The sequence below is a fragment of the Molossus molossus genome, unplaced genomic scaffold, assembly GCF_014108415.1.
Source record: "Molossus molossus isolate mMolMol1 unplaced genomic scaffold, mMolMol1.p scaffold_m16_p_23, whole genome shotgun sequence".
Taxonomy (NCBI): Eukaryota; Metazoa; Chordata; class Mammalia; order Chiroptera; family Molossidae; genus Molossus; species Molossus molossus.
In genome coordinates this window covers 15,268,078-15,287,736 of record NW_023425359.1, presented here as the reverse complement: position 1 = coordinate 15,287,736, position 19,659 = coordinate 15,268,078, and the positions used below count along the sequence as shown (strand labels likewise).

The window sequence follows — 19,659 nt, the reverse complement described above, 5'->3', positions numbered from 1 at the left end:
TTTAGTTGCTACTTTATTGCCTGTTCCACCCACCAAAGAGAGCACCATCTTGAATGCTTTGCTCATTTCTGTATTTCTGGAGTCTTGAGAAGTTGTTGGCATTTAGTAGGGGGTAGAATCAGGAAATATTTTTTAAATGAATAAGATAACATTCAATTTTCAAAGATATTAAAATCGAGAGCGAAGAGAAACATCACTGTAGCAGAGAAGAAGCAAGGGATTGTGAAATTTCCGGAGAAACTGAGATTAGGCAAGGCGAGTCTCAAGTGTCAAGCCAAGAGTGTTAAGGTTAGATTTATGCTTTAAGATGAAAATCTCCTACCATTCCCAAGTCAGGGGATCCAGTGGGGTCCAGCGTGGAATCAAAAGAAAATTTCTCACATGGCAAAGAAATTCTACTGGGTATCCATAAGATTACAAGCGTTCCGAGAATACTCACTGATTACTTCCTTGTCACAATTTCTTGACAGAATTAGGTTTAGAGTCTTTGCCCATCTCTTGCCCGCCCGGTATTCGCGCTAGAGACTACTTTTCCCGGCATGCATCAGGGACGGACTACAATTCCCGGCATGCCGCGCCTGGGCGGAGTAGCTCACACGCCCCAGCAAAGAAGGTCAGGGCCTATCAGGAGCGGGGCGGGTCGGAGCTCCAGAACCGGTTTGACGGAAGGAGCGGCGCCGGAGGAGGAGGAGGAGGAGGAGGAGGATGGAGGCGGTGGTGTTCATCTTCTCTCTCCTCGACTGTTGCGCGCTCATCTTCCTCTCCGTGTACTTCGTATCCTTGCCTGAGGCGGGCAGAGGCCTCCCTGGGGCCCGCCGCCGGAGGGACGGGCTGAGGTTGGGCCCGGGTGGGGACCAGGGCAGGTGCGTGGGAACGAGGGAGGCGGCGGGCGCGGGTCCCTGGGCGCGGGCCGCCGGCGTGGCGAGCCCGGGCAGGAGGAACGCCCAGCTGCCGCCCAGGCTGCCGGCCAAGGGTCCGAGGGGGCCTGTCCTGAGCGGGGCAGGCTCTTGGCCTGCCTTGTCTGGGCTTCAGCGGAGAGGGGTCGCGATTTGCCTCCCTTTGGACCCTCGGGAGACAGGGTTGCGGTTTTCCTGGGAGATTTCCTGGGCCGGGCCCTTGGTGGGAGGCGACTGCCCACGCCCGGGGGTGCTCGCTCCGGGACTGCGGGCTTCGGGAGGAGCGGACGTGATTTGCAGCCTCTCGGGGTTCTCTGGGCACCACCCCCGCCGCCCGCCCCTTTGTTCTCGCGGGTCTTGGAACTTGCAGGGACCTTTCACGTCCCGGAGTTGAGTCTTTTCAAAAACGGGTGAGGTACCTCCCTCACGATGCCGTTTTGTAGGGGGTGTTGGGAAGGGTGCATTTTAGAAACCATCTGCAGTGGATTATTTTGGTGGCCCCTGGTTGCAGATCTGTGAGTTTAGTAACTATTCTCAATTTTTACACCTTTCCGGGTCCGTCCATATTTAAAACTTCAGTATTTTGTAGAGCTCTTCATGTTACGGTATTTGAACAATATTTCCAAGGCCAACCAAGTTGTTAAACCTAGCACTGTAGAAGCTGTGTGGGCAAAAACTCTTCCTATTCTTGGGGCAGCATCTAGTCATAGTTGTCGCCCAACTAATTTAAGTGATTAAATACAAGCTAGGAAACATGCAAGAAAAACTGCATTTTTTTTTTTTTTTTGTCTTTCCTTGGAAATTACCCATGCCCCTTTCTGACAATTAAACGTTTTGTTCGCGTGAGTCTGCTGGCTTTGGGATCGCTGTACAGAGTGCGGCTTCATACTTGATTAAGGTCAGGCAGCCTGTTGTAGTGGGAGTCAGGGTTTGAAATCGGGCCTCCTTGCCCTTGGCTGTGCACATTATTTCTCTTGTAAGCCTTAATTTTCTCTTTAAAATGGGGAGGGAAGTGCTTACTTCCCAGGTATGTGTGTACAATGAAAACAGGTGCTAAGACCTAGCAGTACCTGTCCGATGGCCCATATTCAGTAAATACTGCTCTGCATCCCCATCCCCCAGTTGTGCATCATGTATGAGGTTTTGAAGCTGAAAGGGCAGCATCATTTGCCTAAATTTTTATAATCTTCCTCTACATTGGTTTTCAGATAGAGTGGGAGGGAGGGAGGGAGGGAGGGGGAGAAAGAGAGGGAGAGAGAGAGAGAAACAAATTGATGTGAGAGAGACATAGATAAGTTGCTTCCCTTATGACCCCAACCAGGGCCAGGGATTGAACTCCAACTGAGGTACCTGACCTTGACTGTAACCAAACCCTTGACCCTTTGGTCTTCCAGCTGAAGCTTTGACCACTGAGCCAAACTGGCCAGCGTCATTTGCCTAAGTTTTGATGAGCTATGTCCCTCTTATGACAAAGAAGTGGAGGTTACACTCAGATAAATGAAACTTGGGTTTCTCTTTTTGCAGTTTGGAAAATTAGGCTTGATATGTTAAAATAGGCTTGGCTTATATCAATTTAATATACATAGAAAAATGTTAGGTGCACCCTGGCCGGTTTGCCTTAGCGATTGGAGCGTCGGCCTGCGGACCAGAGAGTCCCAGGTTTGGTTCCTGCTAGGGGCATGTACCAAAAAAAAAAAAAAAGTTAGGTGGAATATTTGACTTAGGTAGACATTAAGGTACATTCATGGTGTGTTTTGATGAAATTCAGCATATTATATTTCTGTATTTTGGGGTGGTTGCATTAGCTTACTGTTAGAGCCAAGAGGTAGAAAATGGTCAGGGTAGATTTTCTGTAGTGATAGGAGTTTTCTTGTACTTTGAACTGTGAAGAAAACCTGCAGAGAAGGAAAGGGGTGGCTCTTTATAATCACACAGGCAGGAGCAAAGGTATGCTCATAACATTTCTGGGTGGTGGGGTTAAGGAGCACATGGAGCACGTGGTTGATTTTGGTGGTAGTAGCAGCTCAGGTTGGAAAGGCCGGATTAGATCAGATTTTGGAGGGCTTGAATGTTAAAAAGAGGAGGGCTCTCACTTTTATCTTCTAGACACTAGGGATTCATTGAAAAAATATGACATAAAGTGGTGTACTAGAAAGATGAATCAGCAGAATGGGTTGGAAATAGGAAAGATTGGAAGGTAAGGAACCATTAGGGTTCACCTGGATTTGAAATAGAGTGCTCATTGTGGGCAGGTGTAAGGAGGGATTAGTATTAGGAAGAAGTGATTGCTAGGACCTGGTAACAGTTGATTATGAGATAGAAAACAGAAGGCAGACATAACTTTTCATATTTTGAGCTTGGGCAAATGATGCTTGTGTTATCGACAGAAATAAAACAAATTGGAGATGCAACAATTTGTGGAGAAAGTGGTAAGTTTGACTTTAGCTGTGTTGAGGTGATAGGGGAACATCTATATGGAAATGTTTAGAATTTAGTTGAGAACATTTGTTTATACTTGCACTGTTGGACATTTTCAAATAAAAGTAGAGAGCGTTTCTATCACTCACCAGTGATTTTCACCGTTTTACCATTCTTTTTCATCTCTCCTAATAGTTGGGGTGGAACATTTTTCTTTATTGATTTGAGAGAGAGAGGAAGGGAGAGGGAGAGGGAGACAGAAACATTGATGAGAGAGAACATTGATTGGCCGCCTCCTGCATGCCCCCCCCCCTGGGGATCAGGCCCACAACCTGGGAATGTGCCCTGACTGGGAATTGAACCGGGGACCTCTTGGTGCATGGGTCGATGCTCAACCACTGAGGCACACGGCCAGGCATATAGTTTTGTATCCTGGTTTGTTTTCTATATCTTAAGTTTTCAAAGACATTTTATGGATATATCATAAATAAACACTATTTTCTACTATTGAAAATTCAGGTTTTTAACATTTACACTGTTTTTATAGGTCTTATTTTTCCATATCTTGTAGCCACTGTTTGACATTTGAGGAATTCAGCTCGAATGTTCTGGTATGGGTCACATTAGAATTGAGCATAATGAGACCATTATTTTGTGGAAATCATTTGTTGCAGGAACACAAATGAGAAAATTGTGTTGTCTAACAAGTGAGCTTTAAGGAAAAAACTAAATTGTTTTCAAGTCAAGTCTAACTCTGCCTTGCAACTGGGATTGCTTTCTGAAACTTAACAACAAATACTTAATTGTTATAAAAGAAGTCTAATAATTCCTTATCTTCATAATCAGATAATTACATTGTCTGATTTAGAATGCGATTACATTAATGCTAGATCATGTTGCTCGAAATTAAACAAGGTAAGACATTTCTTTGTTCATTTTCTGGCATTGAAGGTAGTTCTCTGTTTTCTGTATTAGAGATTATTAGAGGTAATCAACATATGTACTTGATTTCAGAGTGCATATTATCTCTTATTGGAATGTTGGTAGAACTATGTGTTTTGCAATATTTTAAATTATGAAACTGTACTAGAAGACCTAACTTGGAATTTTGTTTCTTTTGCCTCTTATCCCCTTGTCCACAGTAGACAACATTATTTCTCAGACTACGTAAAGGGTTCTTATGAGGGTAATTGTTTTTGTGTGTCTAAGCCCCTCCTCCCTGCTCATGGGAAAAAAGCTCAGTCTGTCTTTTGAATGAAAGACCTTCTTTTTGTGTCTTTTGGAGAAATGCAGTTAATTAGCTGGTTTGTTTTTTGTTTTTTGTATTTATCTTTAGGTAGAGTGGGAGGGAGAGAGGGAGGAAGAGAGAGAGAAAAACATCGATGTGAGCGAGACACATCAAGTGGCTGCCACCCACAAGACCTCAACTGGGGCTGGGGACAAACTGCAACCAAGGTATGTGCCCTTAATGGAAACTGAACCCGGGCCTCTCTGGTCCTCAGGCCAACGCTCTAACTGCTGAGCCAAACTGGCCAGGGCAGCTGGTTTGTCTTAAAGCCATTTTACCTTTGGTATATAGTCAGAATTTTATATTGGCAAAAATATTCTGAATTGCAGAGCTTGTCTAGATGCAGAGAAACCAGTTGGTCCTGATTCATTTAAGTTGAGTAGACAGAAGAGCTTTCTAGATACAAGTTCATATAACAAAATAATACTGAGAGGTGCTTTTGGTTTGACCTAAAAGTGATCTGCATGTGTCTTTTCACATCTTGAGTCTATTTAAGTTTCTCTGGCCCATGAGGGAAATAAAGATACAGTTGGATAGTTAAAATTTCTTGTAAACTATATTTCTTCCTTTTTTTATTCTTTTCGTTTTTCTTCTTCCTTTCTTCCTTCTTTCCTTTCTTGCTTTCTGTTACTCTCTCTGTTGAATTTTTCAGAACATGGTTTAATATAGCGATAAATTTAAATAAAAGGTTTTGTGTTTATCTGCTAGGCTTTGAGAGTTCTTTTAAAAACTTTATTTTTTGAGACATAATTATAAATAACATTAAATTAGTTTCAGGCCTTAGCTTTAGAAAAATGACTACCTATATAATCAGATGGATTGTGTGTCTTTTTATATTTGTTTTCTCAATATTTTAGATGGGTATTTGTTGTTTTTTAAATAAAAATCTAAATACAAAGAAAAAGCTTATCTGGATTCTTTTCCTGAGAAAATTACCCCTTCAATTTGAAGTTAAGTAGTTTTTTTATGTTAATTTTTATAGTTGTCTTTTCCTAGATTGCACAGCTAATTCAGTGCATGAATTCCACTCCAGATTTGTTGGACTTTGCTACTCACACTATATTAACTTGGTCACATTTAGAAAGTGCATCTAACTGGTTTAAGGCCCAGAAAATCCCTTCTTTGTTTGCAAAAAAGTAACTAAACTCTAAATGCAAGAAACCTGGGGCCAGCATGCCTGGTCTTTTTTTTTTTTACTTTTAGAGAGAGGAAGGGAGAGGGAGAGAGAGATAGCTGAGCAAGAACATCAATTGGCCGCCTCCTGCATGCCCCCCACTGGGGATCAGGCCCACAACCTGGGCATGTGCCCTGACCAGGAATCTAACCGGCGAACTCTTGGAGCATGGGTCCACACTCAACCACTGAGCCACACTGGCCAGGTAGCATGTCTGGTCTTAAACTATATTAGTGTGCCACTCAGTAGCTGGGCAAGTTACTTAATCTCTCTGTTTTATTTCCCTCATTTCTGCAAGTGGGAAGTGCCAGTTTTGGACTCTATAAATATTAGCTGTTAACTTTTATTAAAAGTTAAGTTTCTAGCCCTGGCTGGTTTGGCTCAGCGGCTGGAGCATCGGCCTGTGGACCAGAAAGTTCCGGGTTTGGTTCCCACTAGGGGCACCTACCAAAAAAAAAAAAAAAGTTTCTACTCCTAGAAAAAGACCATTGATGAATTGAGAACCTGCCACACTAGCTGTTGATGCATGAGAACAAGGATATTGCCCAGTATAGATAAGGGTATTGGGTGTCATAAGGCAATAGGCTGGGATTCTGGCATCGGTTCATTTTAATATTTGTTCAACAGCTTGAGCTATTAGTGTTAAAGTACTATTTGTGTGTGTATATGTATAAATTAGTGAATGTGAAATGATTTCCTCTAGGATTCTGGAGATTGAAAAATGTTTAAGATTGATATTCTGACATGAAAGGCAGCATGTATGTGGATATACCATCCCAAATTAGAGTAAGAGGCTTTAGCATAGATATTGGAATAAAAAGTAAATAGCCTTGGCCGGTTTGGCTCAGCAGTTAGAGTGTTAGCCCGCGGACCGGAGCGTCCCAGGTTCGGTTCCCGCTTAGGGCATGTACCTCGATTGGAGTTTGTTCCCGGCCCGGGTTGGGTTGTGTGGGTGGCAGCCACTTGATGTGTTTCTCTCTCACATCGGTATTTCTCTCTCTCTCTTCCTCCCTCTCTCCCTCTCACTCTATCTGAAGATAAATGCAAAAATGTCCTCGGGTGAGGATAAAAATAAATAAATAAATAAAAATAAAAAGTAAATAGTACTCTATTTCTCCCCTAATTGTCATTCATACCTGCATAGTGAATAAATTGGAACCTTTGCTTAGGATAAAACATAGTTGAAATTTAAGCGCATTTGTTATAAGCGGTGCCCTGATGTGTCTGCATGGACTAAGCGGTTACAGCAGTTTGCAAATCTGGGACATTGAGTCTAAAAATATCTTGAAACACTAGCTGGGAAGTTCCCTTTACCATCATTGATTTAGCTTCAAATGACATGTACATTCAGCAAGAACCCAGCAGTGAGATGTAATACTCTTGTTTTTCCCTTGCAGTGGGTAATTCCAGAATTGATTGGCCATACAATCGTCACTTTATTAATGCTCGTTTCATTGCACTGGTTCATCTTCCTTCTCAACTTGCCTGTTGCCACTTGGAATATATATCGGTGAGTATAGTTTGTTTACTGTTTTGTGTCAAGAAAGTTTAAAGAAAACATTAAAAAAAATTTCACAGCTTTCTCTTCTCCAATAAAATATATGCCAGTCATAAAATCAATGAGAGCAGAATGTGTCATTAAATCAGCATACATTTTTGTTCACTTTGGTGTACTGGGCAAGTAGCATTATGTAATGTTTAGCTGTGATGTTTAAAGACTTGTGAATTTTTTTTATTGTGTTGAGTATCTTTTTCCTTTAAAATGATCAAAAGCCTGAGAATATAATATAAGGTCCTTGTTATTTACATCAGCAGTTTTAAATTAGAGTGTATTTGGTCCCTGGCCGGTTTGGCTCAGCGGTTAGAGTGTTGGCCCGCGAACCAGAGAGTCCTGGGTTTGGTACCCACTAAGGGCACGTGGCACGTACCTTGGTTGCAGTTTGTCCCTGGCCATGGTTGGGCTTGTGTGGTTGGCAACCAGTTGATGTGTCTCTCTCACATCGGTGTTTCTCTCTCTCTTCCTCCTTATCTCCCTCCTGCTCTATCTGAAGATAAATGCAGAAATGCCCTTGGGTGAGGATTAAAAAAAAAATTAGAGTGTGTTTGGAATGCTCCAAAGAAAATTTTCATTTTCAAACCTGCAAACTAGATAACAAGTATTTCTACTTAATAAATTTAAGAAGTTTGTTCAAACAGCTCAGTAGAAACACTAATTGGATATTATTTTAGTTGGGCTATTTGTACATTGCATATTTTCTTCTGAAGTACTATGGAATAATCTTGACAAATCTGGGATAATTTTTGTTAGTCAGTTGCTGCCCTACTAATTTTTAGGTTTTATTTTTATTTATTTATTTATATCTAGTTTGTTGTGTGTTTTTTTTTTTTTTTTGGTAAAATCATTGGCTGGTTTTTAAGTGTGATTTTCTTTTTTAAAGTCCATTTAAAATAAGAAGGACATACTATAATATTGTGATAACTACATATGGTGCCAGGTGGGTACTGGAAATACCAGAGGGAACATTTTGTAGAGTCTAACCTCTATGCTATATACCTGAAACTAATAGAAAATAATATTGAATGTAAACTGTAAATGAAATAAAAATCAATAAGAAGGACATAGAAAAGGCTAAAGGAAGGATGGGGGAGGATAGGAAGCACAAGAAAAGCTAATGGAAGGTGGAGGTGAGGGAGTGAGTGGACTAGGGGAATGATCTTATAAAGGTTATGAGACTAGAACCTGAGCTAGGGAAAAGTCTTTAAATTTCTGTACCTCTTTTCCAGAGTGTGGGTCCAAAGGGGTACAGTTGTTTGTTTTCTTTTAAGTTTCTTATTCTCCCATGATCATGCCATAGACCACCCTCTAACCTGAGATCAGCACTGAAACAGACTCCTCACACTTATGGTGAGGTGTGATCCCACACAGACTTTTAGCATCGCTCAGTATCCCTGTGATCCTACTAAGTGGAACACAGATTTGGAGGTGAGAGTGGAAACTTCTGACACTTTGGATCTTAATGATACCCCAGACCACATCATCGGTCATTTCTACCAGAAGTGCAAGTGTGCCAGAGGAAGAGCAAGCTTGGACCTGACTTCTTTGTATATGGTACATACTGGGGTGAAAAGCTCTCTGAGGTTTTATTTGGCAGCAGTAACGTCATAGATTCTGTTTATAATGATGAAGACAAAAATCATGTGTGTTTATTTCCCTGATAACGTCAGTGACATATTGACTGTCTCCTGGTTACAAATTTACCTTTTATTTAAAAAGGTTAAAAAAAAAATCTACAGATGAATCATTTCCTTTTCAGATATCTGTACTTTATGGTATTGGGGATACAGACATATATGTAATGGATTCTACCCACAGGAAAAAGAGGTGGAATGTTGAATAACAAATGAGCTGGTTAAATAAGAGGTGGGCTGAGGCAGTGTAAGATGGTTCCCAGGTGAGTGGTGAGGACCCTGAGGCTGGCAGGAGAGTTGGATTACTGTGGACTGGGATAGTTCCAAGGAGCTCATGGCAGCCGAACAGAGCCCTACAGAATGGATAAGGTTTGCTAGAGATGAGTGGGAAAAGAATACTCCAGGGTGAGAAGGATAAGGGAGAGGTGGAAGGGAAAGCTTAAGCAAACACACAAGGCATGTTTAAGGACCAGTTAGGTTGAAATCACTTAGATGAGGGCGTAGTAATAGACAAACCTAGAAATGTCCATTGGGATGGGTCACAGAGAACCTTGAATGTTTATCCATGGCGTTTATATATAAATGTGAATACTGGTAGCATGAACTCCACCCATTAAAGTATACTATTTCCTCTATTTTAGTGTATTTATAGATTTAAGCAACCATCACCACAATCTATGTTAGAACATTTTCATTACCCCAAAAAGAAGCCCTGTGCCCATTAGCAATCATTCCTAGTTTCTCTCCTCCCCAGCCCTAGTCAACCAGCAGTCTACTTTCTGTCTCTATGAAATTACCTATTCTGGACTGACATACCATATAAAAGAGATCAATATGTGTCTTTTAGGAATGACTGGCTTCTTTCACTTAGCAAAATATTTTCAAGATTCACCCATGTTTTGGCCTGTATCAGAACATCATTCCTTTTTATTGTTGAATACTGTTCCATTGTATGGATATACCACATTTTGTTTATCCATTTGCAGTTGATGGGCATTTGAGTTGTTTCTACTTTTTGGCTATTATGTGCAAGTTCTTGTGTGGGCATGTATTTATCTTTCCTAGGAGTGGAGTTGCAGGGTCATATGGTACCTCTTATGTTTAACCTTTTGAGGAACTGCCTGAGTGTTCAAAAGCAGCTGCAGTATTTCACATTCCCATCAACTGTGTGTGAGGGTTCCAGTTTCTCCACATCCTTGCCAACATTTGCTGTTGTCTGACTTTTTTATTTTTCCATCCTTTTGGGTATGAAGTGGTATCTCACTGTGGTTTTGTTTTACATTTTCCTAATGACTAAGGATGTTGAATATCTTTTAATGTGCTTATTAGCTATTTATATATCTTCTTTGTTCTATTTGTTTTGAGTAGCTAAGCTGACATGAAAAAGATTATGCTTTAGGAAAATTTTTCTGGAAACACTATATAGTATTGATTGGATGAAGAAGAGCAAGAAATAGGGAAATGAGTTCAGTGACTGGAAATGAGTTCAGATAATCTAGTGGTGGGTCCGGGTTGTGATAATGAGAATAAAAAGAATACAGCTATGTGAGTGGTGCGAGGAAGGGAGAGTGGACAAGAGTTTGACTACTGCCTGTGAAACATAAGGAAGAGAGAAGTCAGAACTGAGGAAGAAAGTTTTTAAGGACCACCAAGAATCGGTCACACTGCTATTTGATAACCTAGAAGTCAGAGAAAGATAAGACTCTTAGAGACTATTTGAGTTGAGATGTTATTCGGATATTCAGAGGTAAATACCCTCTATTCACCTAGAGATGGGCTACTAGGATTTGGGGGAGAATTTAAGATTGGTGGAACTCAGAGGAGCATCTGCATTTCACAGAAGTCGTGGTTGAGAAACTACATGCTGGGCAAGAGTGAGGCAGAACCAGAGGAAGCTTGAACATGAAAGCAGGAAGAGGTCACGAACAGTGTTAGGCTGGGTATGCATGTGGCACAGATGTCAGTCTGGATGTTGAAACCCAGATATTTATTAAACTCATTGTTTCAAAGTAACTCAGTTTCCTTATTTGTAAAAGGAATCAGTCAAGGAGGAAGACTATCATGTGTAGCTATTATATACACAGTGCTATTAAATAAATATGAAATGTTACATGTTATCTGAAGAACCCCTAAAGACTCCTCTGTAGTATATAAAATAGTATTATCAAGATTTTTTTAAAAGTTGGAGTCTGTTCTGAGTCTGTGGGAACACTGATTGAATTGGTCTGGATTGGAACATAATGCATGCTTACCTTTATCTTCTGTGTTGATTTGTATCCCTGTTCCTGTCCTCCCACTGTGGTCATACCACCACCACTATAAACACTACATTTCTTATTTGTATATTTTGTATTTAAGCTGTATTTTTTTGAGTTACTTAAAGTCAGACATTACATTTTTAGTCTGAGCTATCCATTTACTGTCTTGCTTAAAGAGTTTTATTTTACCACAGAAGCATTTATTCGAAATAATTTCTGTCCTTCTTTAAATTGCTATTTTAAGGTAGGCACCATTTGTCAACCATGCAGATTGAGACATATATGTTGATCAACAGAAAGAATGGAGAGACAGAAATATCAATTGGCCGCCTCCTGCATGCCCCCTTCTGGGGATTGAGCTGCAACCTGGGCATGTACCCTGACCGGGAATCGAACCTGGACCTCTCAGTCCATGGGATGATACTCAATCCACTGAGCCACACTGACCAGGCTAGAGCCTCTCTTTATATTGTCATCTGTGGAATGGGAATTATTACATCTGACACTACTCTTCATTATAAAGATGTTGTGAAAATGAAGGGATTGCATACATTAAATTTAGAACTTTTATTTTATTTTATTTTATTTTTTTTTATCCTCACCCGAGGACATTTTTCCATTTTTTGTTCAGGTAGAGTGGGAGGGAGAGAGAGGAACAGAGAGAGAGAGAGAGAGAGAGAAACATCGATGTGAAAGGGACACATCGAGTGGCTGCCACCCGCACAACCGACCAGGGCCGGGGACAAACTGCAACCGAGGTACGCGCCCTTAGCGGGAACCGAACCCGGGTCTCTCAGGACCGCAGGCCGACACTCTAACCGCTGAACCAAACCAGCCAGGGCAAATTTAGAACTTTTAGATAGAGAAGTTTTTAAGAACTTGATAAAATTGTTTTGGAGCCCCCTTCATTTGGTATAATTGGTTCAGTGGTTTTCTATTCTTTTTTTTCCCCAATGTCCTTAATGATTTTTTAGAGTGAAAGGGAGGGAGAGAGAGAGATAGAAACACTGATGAGAGAGAAACATCCATTGGCTGCCTCCTGCATGCTCCCTACTGGGGTTTGAGCTGCAACCTGGGCATATGCCCTGACCGGGAATCCATCCGGGACTCTCAGTACATGGGACAACGCTCAATCCATTGAGCCACACCAGCCGGGCAGTTCAGGGGTTTTCTACAGAAGATGCATGAGAGGGTCTCAGTGCATAAAATATCCTTCTCTAGAGTGTTACTGTATTTGTTACTGTATTGTTTTAAAGGGCAGAAAATTACACCAAAAATTAACAGTATTGTATCTTTCTTTTTGGTTAATCCTCAATGGAGGATATTGTTCCATTGAGTTTTTTAGATAGAGTGGAAGGGAGGGATGTAGGGGCAAGAGAGAGAGAGAGACATTGACATGTGAGAGACACATCAATTGGTTGCCTCCCGCATGACCCTGACTAGAGTTGGGGATTGAACCTGCAACACAGCTATGTGCCCTTGACCTGGAATTGAACCTGAAGCCCTTTGGTCTATGGGCCAGTGCTCTAAACTCTGAGCCAAACTGGCTAGAGCTGGTTACTTAGTTTTGAATGTTTAAGCTGATGATTTGATTTTTCTTCTAATATGAGTGCATCCTTTAATTTAACAGGTTCATTATGGTGCCAAGTGGTAACATGGGAGTGTTTGATCCAACAGAAATACACAATCGAGGGCAGCTGAAGTCACACATGAAAGAAGCCATGATCAAGCTTGGTTTCCACCTGCTCTGTTTCTTTATGTATCTTTACAGGTGAGTTTAACATTGTGGCTTTTCCTGGATCCCATGCCTGCGTTTGGTGGGTGAGATAGTATACTGTAGGATTTGGCATTGACATTGCAGAGCTTTTGGGGAGTATGTGAATTTCTTGCAGTGTGTAGATTTTCTTTTATATATCATTGAATTAGCATTCTGTTTGATCTGCGAGTTACTCTATAGTATTAGTTATTCCTTAGTTGTAAGGTTGTCAACATGCTCAAACTGCCTTTGCTTCTCTTTTCCTGCCCTAGTATCCAGTTGTGAGGTCTCACTGCCTGTTATAAGTACTAATATATGTACCCCAAAGATTGCCCCACTCTTGGGACACCAGACTCCTCACAGCAGCTCTGAACGGCTTATGCCCAGGGTGGGGTTATTTTTCTCTAGCCTGCTGAGTGGTCTGTTCTGGTAAAATTGCACCAGTCTTTTGGTTATAACAGGTTGGAAGAAAGAATTAATATGAAGGATTGGCTGTCAGACACTGGAAGCTTTATGCAGTCCTGTTTTAAACTTAGATTTATTACCTTATGTTTTAAAGATAAACATGCCACTTTTTTAAAAACCTATCATAGACCCATAGATAAAGCAGAGGAAAAAGTATTGTCATGTGTGTATGTCTTGATTAAAAACCTTTATAATGCTAGACATCAGGCTTAACCTTTGTATTGAAGCTTACTTAGACCATTCCTCATTTTTTGCAGGTAAATTTTAATTTTTCACATAGGCATAAGGACTGTTAGGAAAGACATACTAAACTAAACTTCTGTCATTCAGAGGATTCCTAATAATTAGAAACTGGAGAGAGAGAGCAGGTTTAAAAAATTGTCATGTGTCTGAAATGGGAAGTCAGAGCCATTCTTATTCTTTGTGAGTAAGCAGGCCTCCTGAAATCCTCCGCTGTGCTGATTTCACCCACTAGCATAGAGGATATTGAGGTTGGAGTTTAGATGGTTTTCTTTTCGCTATTTACCTTATTTGCTTTTCTGTTTTTTTTAAAAACTAGGACAGAAAAAGCACATTGCTATTAGTTTCTGGTTCTCATACCCTACCTCACTGCTAATGTGCTTAATTTTTAATCCTAGTGTTAAAGATGAAGAATAAAGAACAAAGAAATAGAGAAATTAACAACACGATGGCACACCTGTTCTCATTTTTGTTATTTATTTATTTTTTTTATCCTCATTCGAGGACATTTTTCCACTTTTTAAAGTTAAATCATATGAAGGTATCTTTGCCATCATATATATATTTTGTTAATGTTTGTCTGTTTCTGAAGAGACAAAAAAACAAGTTGGAAACAGCTTAGCTCAAGGTTATTCTTTCTTCATCCTCCCCAACCCTCCAGGTTTTACATTGTTGAAGTCAAACTAGAGTGGCCATTCCCTGGTCTTCATAGCAAGAGCTTCCTGAGACAGCTGTGAATGCAGCCACAGTAGTCACACTTCGAGGAGTGAGTGCAGGTTTTGGGAGCAGTGTCTTGCTTAGTAGACTGAAGTCTTAGGATTTAAAAATGCACAAGTTTCTTAGTTCTCGGTTGTTGAATTTCAAGCAATGGGAACATGGGCTGAAAACTGGGGATTAGAGGAATCAGGAAGCAGTTTGGGGCAGGTTTAAGGTGTGGTTCTTTACAACTCAATAAATGACAGGCAACCTGTGTAAGGGGTTCGACTGAGTAGCTGTGTTCCTCCCTGGCTGCACCCTTTCTTTTTCTTTCTCTTCCTTCCATTCCCCTTTCCCCCTTAGCTTGTCATTTTTAGCCTCATTGTTGTTATCTTGCCCCTTGGAGTCACCCGTGGCTCAAAGGATCAGGATGAAAGTAGACTCAAAAGATGTCCTTGTAATACTTTGCTCTTAGCTTTTGGCTACTGTTGTTTAAAAGTGGCATTATTTTCAAAATTATCAGATTTCCAGTGCAGGCATTTTATGCTGCTGCCGTGTCGCTGGCTCCAGCTTGCATGGGTGCCTTGCACGTGGCATTCATTCAGGGTTTAAGTAGAATTAAAGGAAAAAATGCCCATTTTCTTTGGAGATTGGAAGAATCTATGCTTTTGGTTTGTTGTTTAGGTACTAGTCTAGGGGAATCTGGGCTCTACCATTTACTGTGTGACCTGGGGCAGGTTTCTTAACCTCTCTTATGCCTCAATTCCTTTCTCGGAAAATGTGATAGTGGTAGTACCTACTTTATGGATTGTGATGTGGACTAATTGAGATAATGCCTGTAAAGCACTTAAGTTTGTGCTGACCTATAGTAAACTCTAAAAAAATTTTTCCAGCCCAGCTGGTGTAGCTCAGTGGTTGAGCATTGACACATGCACCAGGAAGTCGCCAGTTTGATTCCCGGTCAGGGCACATGCCCTGGTTATGGGCCAAATCCCCAGTAGGGGCATGCAGGAGACGGCCAATCAATGTTCTCTCTCATCGATGTTTCTATCTCTCTCCATTCCTCTCTCAAATCAATAAAGGAAAAAATTTTTTTAAAAATTCTTCCAACATATGAGTTACTTCCACTGTTAATCTGTACTGTGCACTAAGTACACTTAGTATGGTTAAATGTGGACAACTAGTCTTTATTTTTTATTTATTTTTTTTTTTTATCCTCACCCGAGGACATTTTTTCATTTCTTGTTCAGATAGAGCGGGAGGGAGGGAAGGAGAGAGAGAGAGAGAGAGAAACATCGACGTGAAAGGTAAACATCGAGTGGCTGCCACCCGCATGACCCAAACTGGCCGGGGACAAACTGCAACCAAGGTACATGCCCTTAGCGGGAACCGAACCTGGGTCTCTCTGGACCGCAGGCCGACGCTCTAACCGCTGAGCAAAACTGGCCAGGGCCAACTAGTCTTTAAATAACAATTTATACCATTAGTAATGTCAGTATTAGTAACATCAGGGTATTTCTATATATTTTCATCATTTGATCTCAGGAGAGCAAAGCTGATTCCAGTGAAAGGAAATGAGGGTTCTGTTACTCTGGTGGCCTTAGTAGAGTATGTATTGAGAGACTACGATGTGTCTGCCACTGTGTAAGTCACTGCAGGTGACACAAAGGAGCAGCACACAATCCCTCTGTAAAAGCTGGGAGCCTGGTATCACAGTAGTTGGGTGTTCTCCTGGAATATGCAATGACGATGCCTGGATCGTGCACTTGTGTCAGAAGAGCTCACAATCCAGGGCTGCAAATGGAAGCTGAGGCATATGAGAAGATGGGTTGTGGAGGGAGCCCGTGCAACTGCCCTGGGCTGAGAGGCCGGCTTTCCAAAGGAGAGCCTGCTTCTGAAGCCTGAGTATACTAGGCTGATGGCAGGATGGAGAGTAGGGTTGTAGGCATAGGGGTAGCATAGGGACTAGATAATTTGTTTGTTTTTTTCTGGACATAGTTTGTTTTTTCCTAAAGTATAGCCCAATATTGGTTTTAGATTATATTCCTCACTCCCACCTTGATGACCTTATTCTTTAGTGAAAAACAAAAGGTATCTTGAGACCCTAATACAGATTTTCTTTCCTTTAGGTATAAATGATTGTCTTTTACTCAAATGAGTGTTCCTTGCTGAGCCTTAGGGATGCAAGTTTGGACAGACCAGACTATGTGGGACTTGCCTAAGGAAACATTAGTAACCTTAATTTCTTCTCTCCACAGTATGATTTTAGCTTTGATAAATGACTGAAGCTGGAGAAGCCATGGTTGAAGTCAGCTACACTGCGGTGTGCAGTTGAGGAGCCAGAGACTACTTACATCATCCTTAGAACCGTAACCATAGCAGTATATTTTTTCCTCTTTGAACAAAAAAATATTTTTGCTGTATTTTTGCCATATAAACTATTTAAAAAACATGAATTGAGTTTTTGTAGATTTCTGGTACTCAACTTTAGCTTGAACCCCAACATGTGAAGGTGTTTGTCATCATCTGTGTATTGAAGATATTTGGATGTAGGAACAGGACTGCCATTCCAGCCTTGCATGCCAAAGAAACAAAGGACACACTTGCAAGGGAAAACAATAGACAAGCAAGGTGCTCATCAAGTTGACCGAAAAGTCAGAATACAAAACAGCACAGTTTATCTGGGCAAAGGAAGAAAGTCAATTACTCTTTTGCTAATACTGTGGCAGCTTCGTGTATTTAATATAGTTTAAAGATTTATGGGACTGTCAGCTAAAAGTCTTTTTATAAGGATGTTAATGGAAAATGATATTTCAAACATTATATATTTCTTTACAGAATTTGTGAAACCTTATAAGCCATTTGTCCAGGTACAATGTCATTCCTGCTTATAGGAAGGAAAAAGAAAATTAATCAAGAGCTTTCATTTAAAAGCCACTGCCTCCACAGTCACCCACAGACCCATACAGTCCCACTGGCTCTTGCCAGGTCTTGTTTGTATACTAATTGATTCAGTTGTATTCCAGCTCTGATAGACTTGTAGTGGGTTTGGAGAGGTGACTTGGTAGAGGATGCTCGCCAGGTTAGAAGCAGGAATAGCCATCGTTCGTGTCAGTGCCCTGCTCAGGGCCAGGCTGCCTGGAGTGCTGTCCTGCTGCACTGACCACTCCAAACTGGGAGCCCAGTACAAGCCATTCCATCGGCCCGGCGACGTTCAACCAAACTTTGTTCCTCGGAGCTACATTTGTAGACTCGCAGTTGATGGGAGCAGTTAACCTCTTTGGCTGTTTGCTAGGTAAAGTGAACTTGGCAGTTTATTCTCAGTCCTAGTTTGTGCTTTAATCTTAAGTGTTGGCATTTAGGCAAAACAGGATTGATTGTCTTTTATGGCAGAGTCCACAGGGATTATTCCCTCTGTTGAGGCAGAATTGGGTGGCTAAACAAGGCTTGTAGTTACCAAATGGTGCATGTCCTTTCGACCCTGGGCGAGGTCTAGCCTTGGCAGAAGCCAGGGAGCCAGCAAAACTCCCTATACAGAGAGGCCCATGTTTCGAGGGTGGACGCAGTGCCCGGGCCGCACTCGAACAGGGAAGCAGCAGGCACAGTGAACCTGGTTCTGGTGGCCTCTTTGGGGTCTCAGAGATTGCTCCTTGGGGTCATCTTGTATTTTTGCCAGGCAAAGAGCCAAGAAGCTGTAATACAGAAGTTACTTTTCCCTTTTTCCTTCTAAGGCACCTTTGTTAAAAAAAAAAACAAAAACAAGACAGTCTCTTCACTGCCTTCTCCCTAACTTCCAGTGCCCTTAATGTTCTGCTCCGGCTAGTACAGATGGCAACTGCTGGAGAACTGACGTCCTTACAGAGACAGACACGCTACTTCAAGAAGCTCAGAGGTGGTGGAGGACTGTTGACCAAAAAGTGTTATCTTCTTCTTCAGGTATTCTAAGTAGCCCATTCAAGCTCACGTAGTTGAGAGTCTGGTATCCGTTTACGTGCGGCTGGGCTTGCATTGCTGAGGCTGAGCACATCAGGAAGGTGCCTCGCTTGCAACAAAACAGGAGCTCTTTACTTCTGAAACATGAACTGTGCTTGAAAACAAACAAAACCACCCTTCTTGTATTGCTTGTCTGTATCAAGCCAGGAAAAGGGGATAACTAGTTTTTTGTTTTCATTTTTAGGTGCTTCTTTACAAATGATGTAAAGGGGGAAAAAGCACAGACTTTCAAAGCTGTGGTTAAGACGCTAAAGATTAACTTTCTGTGCTTTTCATTGATGGGAGAGTTGCAGAGGCCTTAGATATCATTTGGTTTAACTTCATCTTAAGGACAGAGAACTGAGGCCTTGAGTTTGCATCTGGAGTCCTGATGGTTAGTCCAGTGCAATCTCCTTGTCGCTCCTCTTCCCTGTCTCTGTGGAGGCACAGTCCCCAGGGCCCAGCCAGGGCAGACTACCACGGGGTGCTCCTGTGTGCACAATATTTTTCTCTGTTGTGTCATTTCCCCTTTTCTTTCAGCCCCTCATTGGTACAGGTGCCCCAGCTAATTTCTGGACCTCAGCTGAGAGGGCCAAGGCAGCAGATCTAAGAGGCAGCTCAGGTCACCACAGCCTGGCAGGTCCCCTCGGCCACCTTTTCATGCCACACCCATGACAACAGTAAAAGCCCAAATCTGATTCCTCTTACCCGGTCTCTGAATTTGAGAGCTAAGAAAGCTGCCTGGGGGTGGGGGGCACTTGATCTCCCATGGCGCTTACCACGTTCTGTCTGGTATTACAGTTACTTTTTTGCAACTCATCTCTTACTAGATTGTACGCTCCTAGAGGGCAGAGCGCACTCTTATACATATTGTATCTTCCTCCTCCTGCTCCTGGCACCTAACACCGTGCCTTGCACACACAGTAAATGAAGGTTGAATGAACAAGTAAATCTGATTGTGTTATTCTATTGCTCCATCAGCAAGATGTCTACATCAGAGGAGCAATGGAGCAACATGATCAAAGCCCATGTCTTTGTTTTCAAGGCAGTCAGTCACATGAGATGTTCCAAGTCATGCTAGACTAGCAAAGGAGACTGCTCTACCTGCTGCACTGGAGACTTGTGAAATCACCTTCACTCACAAGTAATATTTCGTCAGGAGTAATTGTGGTTAAAAGTGTGTGTGCTAGGTGCAATTGTTCCAACTATGTAAAATTGTCCCAACTTGTTCTAATATGTAGAAACAGGCGGCAAGATAGAAAAGGTAGGTTTGAAAATTTGTGCTTATCATCTAGATCTCTGCCACC

General features: G+C 41.7%; 1 protein-coding gene across 2 annotated transcripts; it reads left to right on the top strand.

Moving 5' to 3' along the window:
• Positions 1-551: 551 nt before the first annotated feature.
• CNIH4 (cornichon family AMPA receptor auxiliary protein 4) lies at positions 552-17,162 on the top strand. 2 transcript variants are annotated; one of them, XM_036277630.1, is made up of 5 exons: positions 640-774; positions 4,161-4,229; positions 7,174-7,286; positions 12,854-12,994; positions 16,639-16,836. In XM_036277630.1, exons 1-5 carry the CDS (start codon positions 706-708, stop codon positions 16,664-16,666), a joined length of 420 nt encoding a protein of 139 aa, XP_036133523.1. In that variant the 5' UTR covers positions 640-705; the 3' UTR covers positions 16,667-16,836. The 2 variants fall into 2 exon arrangements, with proteins under 2 accessions (XP_036133524.1, XP_036133523.1); XM_036277631.1 differs by lacking the exons at positions 640-774; positions 4,161-4,229 and adding an exon at positions 552-613 and having other exon boundaries at positions 16,639-17,162.
• The last annotated feature ends 2,497 nt before the right edge of the window (positions 17,163-19,659 follow it).